This window comes from Lipotes vexillifer, unplaced genomic scaffold, assembly GCF_000442215.2.
Source record: "Lipotes vexillifer unplaced genomic scaffold, Lipotes_vexillifer_v1.1 scaffold382, whole genome shotgun sequence".
NCBI lineage: Eukaryota > Metazoa > Chordata > Mammalia > Artiodactyla > Lipotidae > Lipotes > Lipotes vexillifer.
The window spans coordinates 11,378,336-11,385,651 of NW_006780611.1; the positions used below are offsets into that span (position 1 = coordinate 11,378,336).

General features: G+C 57.5%; 1 protein-coding gene across 2 annotated transcripts in view; it reads right to left on the bottom strand.

Moving 5' to 3' along the window:
- Positions 1-1,022: 1,022 nt before the first annotated feature.
- MPST (mercaptopyruvate sulfurtransferase) overlaps positions 1,023-7,316 on the bottom strand; it is a 7,607-nt gene continuing 1,313 nt past the window's right edge. For both annotated transcript variants that reach the window (XM_007454072.1, XM_007454071.1), the window contains exons 2-3: positions 4,049-4,670; positions 1,023-1,602 (exon numbers count right to left, since the gene is read on the bottom strand). In XM_007454072.1, the coding sequence (XP_007454134.1) occupies positions 1,304-1,602; positions 4,049-4,643 (894 nt within the window). In that variant the 5' untranslated portion in view covers positions 4,644-4,670 and the 3' untranslated portion in view covers positions 1,023-1,303. The remainder of the gene's footprint in view (positions 1,603-4,048; positions 4,671-7,316) is intronic.

Genomic DNA, 7,316 nt, shown 5'->3' on the forward strand with positions numbered 1-7,316 from the left:
AAGTCCTTGTCTGAAATCCCTTCTTCTGAAGTACGTATTGTTCCCATTTTATAGATAAGAAAGCTGAGGCTCAGAGAGGTGGGGCCTACTTTAGACCTCTTATTCAGAAAACCAGGATTCTGTCCTGTTGGTCCCCCACAGGTCCTGTGGTCTTGGGAGACACAACTCAGCCTCAGAGGACATGTGTTGGGGACTGTAGGCGAGAAAGAGTAAATTCTGAGAAATCTGGGTCTGCTTCCAGCTCTGTTGTGAACCCATCACGTGACCCTGGGTAAGTCACTGCCCCCTCTGGTTTTTTTCCTTCTAGGGTTCCCCCCAATGCTGGCTGACACCTGGCCCTTTGCTACCAAGAGGTGCCCCGGGAGCTGGAAGATGGGGAGGGGTAACCCAGAACCCAGGTTCTGACAGGGGGAGCCTGGGGCCTTCTCAGACACCCATATCTACCTCTGCACAAAGACAAATGCAGAGGGAGAACAGAGCCCCTACTGGGGAAGCCTTGGGGGGAGGGTTCTCCTTGAGCAGAAAGGATCAAACCCCCAGACTGCCCACCCCCGCGGGGCTCCCAGAGCTTAGCCTCCAAGTGTGACTCTCAGAGTCGAGAGCCAGGGTCTCCTCCGATTTGGCTAAACTCTGCCCTTCTCCAGAACATCCTGGCTGGGCTGACACAGCACTCCACAGCGTGGGATAGCTTCCCATTAAGTTCTGGAACCATCTCTGTCTTGAAATGAGATGTATGGCTTACCTGCAGGGGGTGTCTGGGTGTGATTCCAGACAGAGCACAGCAGATGCACCTTAAATAGCCCAGAAGCCAGAACGGAGACCCCAGCCATATTAGAAGTAAAAGATAGTTCGCTGGGAGACATTCAGTCACAGGACTGGAAGGGCTCTGGGACCCCAGGACCGCTCAGAAGGCAGGGACAGCGTCCTCAAGACCCTCCGGCTCCACAAAGCTCCCTCGCTGGGCATGCTGGAACCACTGGCCAAAGAGCCGAGGAAAGCTGAGGCAGCCTCAGTTAGAAGGATTTAGCACTTGACTGTTTTATTTCCTCAACAGAGGGGAGGTGGGGCTCCAGCTCAGCACCACGTGGGCAGCTCCCCTCCCCCTGTTCCCGCCACCACCTTCTCTGCTTCCTCCACTGAAAGCCCGCGAGGCAGCGGAATTGCTGGCCTCTGGGATGTTATCCTATGCGCCACCTGGGCTGGAGGAAGAAACCCTATACTGGTCAAAGGCAGAGTCAGAACCACCAGGCTGGGCACTGCTGGTGGCTGGGTGTCACCCCAGCTTCCTGTGTCCCGCCAAGCCTCACTGGGTCTTCCCCCGGCCCTCGGAGATGACATCCTCGGGCTGGGCGCGCATGTACCACTCCACCCAGGAGCCGTCATAGAGGGGCACATCGGGCTTGCCGCAGAGGTAGGCCCCCAGTGCCACATGACAGGCTGTGACGCCGGAGCCGCACGTGGCCACCAGGGGCTGGGACAGGTCCACCTTCTTGTCCTGGAAGAGGAGGCGGATCTCCTCCGGGCTCTTCTCCAAGCCCTCCTTGGTCATGAATTCCGTGAAGGGGACATTGATAGTGCCAGGGATGTGGCCGGGTTCGATGCCTGCAGCGGGAGAGCAAGATGCAGGGAACAAATACAAGGGCAGTATGAATGGCTCCTGCAGTACTGAGAGCCTTCCATGCAGCCATGGTGCTAAACCCTCTATAAGCATCGTCTCATGCAGTCCTCACAGCCAGGAAACCCGGGCACTGTTTACAGGAATCCCCGTTCTACAGGCGGAGATGCTGAAGTTCGCAACTGTCCAAAGTCACGCATCTAGCAAACTGCTGCCTGGAATTTGAACCCAGGCCTCAGCTCTGAACCCAGGGTGGCTACTGTCAGAGGAGGGCTGTCCCCATACCTCAAACCCCACCAAGCAAGGGAACCTCCCTGCCGCACCGATGTGGCAAATTCGAGGCGCGCTTGGCCAGGTCTGAGGCTGTGGAGTGGGGACGATGGGGACGGTGATATTCTCCACTGATTTAGATGGAGCCTGTACACAAATCAGCTCAGCCACCTCGACAAAAGGCCTGCTGGGTGTTTACTGTTAGCTCCCATTTTACGAATGAGCAAGCATGCTTGAGGTAAGCATTAAGCACCCCTGTAAAGAGCCACAGCCAGGGAAGCATGTTAATTTTATCACTTCCCGTTTCTTGAGTGCATCCTGTGTGTGCAAACACGGAGCTAAGTGCTTTACACACTGGCTCTCATTTGACCCTCACCGCATCCTTTAAGCTCTGTGTTCTGCCCTGACTTTGACATGCAGAAGCTGCAGTTCCGAGATTAGGTGACCTGCCAGATGTCACACAGCCGGTGCAACCTGGGGCAGGGCTCTGAAGCCAGGTCTGGCTCTGGCTCGCTGCCCTATGTTGCTCCACCCACCCCCAGCCCCACCCCCACCCAGGGGGCTGAGCTGAAGTGCCCCACAGGTTCAAGGCGGCATCCCTATTAGGCTGAACCGTCTTAAACTGCCACCGATGTAGGTTCAAAAATGGTTGGCCAGCATAGCACAGGGAGATCAGCTCGGTGCTTTGTGACCACCTAGAGGGGTGGGAGAGGGAGGGTGGGAGGGAGGGAGATGCAAGAGGGAAGAGATATGGGGATATATGTATATGTATAGCTGATTCACTTTGTTATAAAGCAGAAACTAACACACCATTGTAAAGCAATTATACTCCAATAAAGATGTTAAAAAAATAAAAAATGGTTGGCTATCAGCAGTTTCCTGCAGTTTGACCTTATGTCAACAGCTCTGCAGGGTTCCGTGTAGCAGGGACCTTGTGAATTCACCAGATCTCTCTGGGGTATCGACTCCGTCCAGCTACTGGGTTAGTCTTCAGGATGCGCTGGGAGCATGGATGGTCCTTGCTCTCAGGTCACCCCAAACGGTGCTAGGACAGGGTAAACCCAAGCTACTCTAGAAACAGAACAGAAGCTCCATCCAACGCTGATGCAGGGGAATGGGGGATGCCCTGCAGGGAGAGCTCCTCAGAGGAAACGGCAAGATCCTTGCACCCGCCTCGAAGCAGACACAAGACAAATGGCTGGGGGATTACTGGCTGTTCACTGCAGGTAAGGGTACTGGAGTTCAATGCCTGGCTGCTTCCTGAGATCTGGGGCAAGGTAGACATTCTAAGGTTCCATCTCCCCTTCGGTATGAAAACAGTTCCCATCTAAAAAGCTCACACCAGGGCTTCCCTGGTGGCGCAGTGGTTGAGAGTCTGCCTGCCGACACAGGGGACGCGGGTTCGTGCCCCGGTCCGGGAAGATCCCACATGCCGTGGAGTGGCTGGGCCCGTGAGCCATAGTCGCTGGGCCTGCACGTCCGGACCCTGTGCTCCGCAACGGGAGAGGCCACAACAGTGAGAGGCCCGCGTACCGCAAATAAAAAAAATAATTAAAAATAAAAGAAAAAGCTCACACCAAAGTGGCCACTGACCCACCTGCGTTGTGGGGACCCCTCCCCACCTCTGCTCCTTGCCCGGGGAACCCAGCCCATGGGCAGAAGGCCCTGCCCCAACCCAGGCGGGCAGCCACACTCTATTCAGTTTCCCCTCCAACCTGGGGCAGCTACCTCTCTCTCTACTTAGCGCCCCTCTATCCTGCCCTCTGCAAGACTCTGGTCCCTCTGAGGGCCTTTCACTCCCCACCCCAGACTCCTTCCTGGCTTCATCCTCCTCAGAGATGGTCCTACACCTGATCAAGCCCCCTCTCTTTGGGGCTCTTCCCCAACTGGGCCTGCCCACCCCTCCTATTTGGCAGTGACCCCTACACCCATAGTACTGGGGTGGGGCTGTTTGGGTTCTCACACTTATACTGGGCCCCCTGGGTTCCCAACTAGTTTGGGGTGGAGGTGGGACAAGTATTATTACCCCTACTTTAGAATAATGCCAGTAAGGCGACTAGAAACCAATTCTCGGCCCCCACCCCACGCGGTGGCCTCTAAAGGCAAGGGCGAGGCGAGGGCAGTGCTCAGGGAACTCCCGGGCCCCTCGCACATCGGGGTTACCTTCTCGGGGCTCGGGCTCGGTGCCCCGGAAGCGGCCAGCGGCGCGGGCGTCCACCACCTGGAAGCGCCGGGATTCGAGGTTCTCCTTGATGTCCTCGTACGTCTTGACGTAGGCGGGGTCCAGCACCGCGTGGAACTCTGCGGGCTCCGGGCGGCTCTTGCCCGCACTCAGCGGGAGGCCCTGGCGCAACCAGTTGCGGAGGCCGCCATCGAGTACCGACACGGTGCGGTGGCCGAAGGCGCGGAACATCCACCAGACACGCGGCGCCGAGTAGAGGCCCTGATCGCTGGCGTCGTAGACCACGACGTGGGTAGAGCCGCTCACGCCCAGACGGCCCGCGTACTCGGCAAAGTGCGCAGCCCTGGGCAGCATGTGGTCGTAGGGCGACGTGCGGTCGCTGCACTGGTCGATGTCAAAGAAGGCGGAGCCCGGGATGTGACGCTCCTCGAACTCGCGGTGTGCATCGCGGCCCAGCTTGGGCAGGTACCAGGAGGCGTCGAGCAGCTGCAGGGGCTGCCCGGCCCGCGGGGCCCGGAGCGCTTCGGCCACCCACTGCGCCGACACGAGCGCGCGGAAGAGCTGCTGCGAGGCCATGGCGGCGGCGACACTGGGGCTGCAGGCCTGGCCGACAAGGAGGATGTCAGGAGGGAATCGAGGAAGAGGCCGGCCGGGCCGGGGGTGGGAAACGCCTGTGTCGTTGGGACTGGGGCGGGGCTGCGGCCAGGGCCGGAAGGGGCGGTGGAGCCCAGGGAGGTCAGAGTCCAGGGAATGCGGAAAACCAGCGGTGGTGAACCCAGAAGCAGACGTCGGTCACCGGGACCTCCCCTCTGTTTTCCTGCCAAGCCTTGGATATATACACAGAGCAGTGACCGAATGACCGTGACCCCTTGGAGGGGGCCAGGCGGGGGCCCTCACCGGTGCTTGCTGCGGGGTGGGTAGGGAGAGAGCCCAAGCAGGGGAAGGCCCCGCTGGCACTTTAAGGCAAGTAGGGGCAAAGTCCCTCCCTAAGATGTAGCTCAGCTTTGCTTGCAATCAACCAAGGTCCCTGGTGGAATTCACTCATTCATCAATCATTTATATAAGCAGCCTCAGAGGAATAGCAGCTGGAATTTACTGAGTCCTCCCTATGTGCCCTTTAACTCTCACACCTTACACCACTGCAGGACACAGGGTAGGCTCTCAATTATTTGCTGCGTGAGTAGCCTCAAGAAGGTTGCTTTTCTCCTCGCTGTTTCACAGAGGGGACACTGAAGTTCACAGAAGTGCACTAACTTGACCAAGGTCAACAGCTAACAAGAAGTGGTGGTGCCAGGCTTCACACCAGGCAGTCCAGCAAGGTCAGATTTCGCCCCTGGAGTTTCCTCTCTGCAAATAGTGACTTAGGGCCTCACTCCCTCCCTCCCGCCTCCCTTGCGGGCCAGTAGCTCAGAGTACAGCAGTTCACCAGCGCACCATGACAAGTCAGCTCACGGCCTTCCAGGGCAGAGATGCTCCAGAGATGCTCCAAACGTGCAAAGTGCCTAGGCAAGCACCGCCCCCACCCCCACCCCCGCCGACCCTGCCCACCGTCCGCCCTGTCCAGTAGGTGCCTTTGGGCAGGGTAGAGAAAGGTGCCCCTTCAGCCAGGCAGAGGTAGAGACTCACCAGGGCATGGGGCTGGGTGAGTGGAGTGTGAGCTGCAGGTCAGCTCCACTCACCCCCCAGCCGTGTACCCCCTGTGCAGGGCGCAACCTTGCATTCGTACCAGGCAGCCCTGGTGCCAAGGGGAAGGGGGTGGGTAGAGAACGGAGTGTGTTGTGGAGTGCCCCTGCGGGCCATATACTAATGAGCACCACAGCCTTCAGTAGTGACTATGTGGGGTTGCCTGTTTCTGAATAAGACCACTGGTGGCTAGAGATATGCCTTGCCCTCGGTCACAGAGCTGGTCAGGGGCAGCCTCAGGATTTGCAGCCAGGTTGCAACTTCTCAGGCTAGACTCCTTCCCGAGCCCCAGGTCAATGATGACCAGGGCCTAAGGAGTCCACGGCGGATTACCTGGTGCCCAGCGCCCTCCTGCAGTCTCGCTGCAGCCTGGCTTTTGGGAACCATGTTTTCCGCGTGGCCAGGCCCTATGCTGGACACTAAGAAACTCTTGACTTTGTCCGGCCCTGGGAGTTAAGGCAGCCACAGGCCTGCTCAAAAGACAACGTAATTGCAGAATTTCTGGAATTCAGTGGGAGCACAGGGGGGCCGCTAGCTCAGCCTTGGGGGGCTTTTACATATGCTGTGAAGAGGGCTGTTACATATGCTGGGGGGGGGGAAGGCTGGGGAAGGTGGGAGGAGGGGAAGTCCAAACTGATTTGATGCGTTCAAACTGGAAACCACAGTTTGACCTTCAGGCTGAGGCTGCCAAAGAGGCTTTGGCTAAGGGGTGATCCCAGTGCACTGCCTGTGGATTCCGCCGCAGCTAGATAATTTTGGGGGATACAGCGGGCCCCTACTTGAAGACCCCATTGTGAACCACAGCAGCCCCTGCCCCCTCCCTATTCTTGAGGCTCCTTGGTGTTTTCCCCAAGGATCCATTTAGAGTGGAAAGAACCCTGATTTTGGAGCCAGAGCTCCTCCAAATCAGTGCAAATCCACTCCCCTGGTTAACTAGGAGTGTGAAAGCGGGCATGTGAGGGTCCTTGTGCCATTTCCATTTCTTATAGTGGAGCTTCCAACCTTCACCTCTTACAGTGAAGGTTAAATAATGAACGTTGAGGCGCCACCATAATGCCCTGCATATGGCTGGTTTTAATCATCATTAAAAACAGCTTCGGGCTTCCCTGGTGGCGCAGTGGTTGAGAGTCCGCCTGCCGATGCAGGGGACGCGGGTTCGTTCCCCGGTCCGGGAAGATCCCACATGCCACGGAGCGGCTGGGCCCGTGAGCCATGGCCGCTGAGCCTGCGCATCCGGAGCCTGTGCTCCGCAACCGGAGAGGCCACAACAGTGAGAGACCCGCGTACCGCAAAAAAAAAAAAAAAAAAAAAAATCCCATTATTTCTTCAGAGTTACTTCATAGGTGGCCTTTGAACCATCAGCAGCAAGTCTAGAATCTTAGAATTTCAGGATTGAGTGGGACTTCAGAGGTCTGAGGTCATCCTGACACACACACACACACACACACACACACACACACACACACACACACACACTGCCCCCTACGCTGGATTGGCAGTTCTCAGAAAGGACCGTGGGAGGTAGAGGAGGTTCCGGAAGAGGGGGCTGGGTGTGTCACTGAAAGG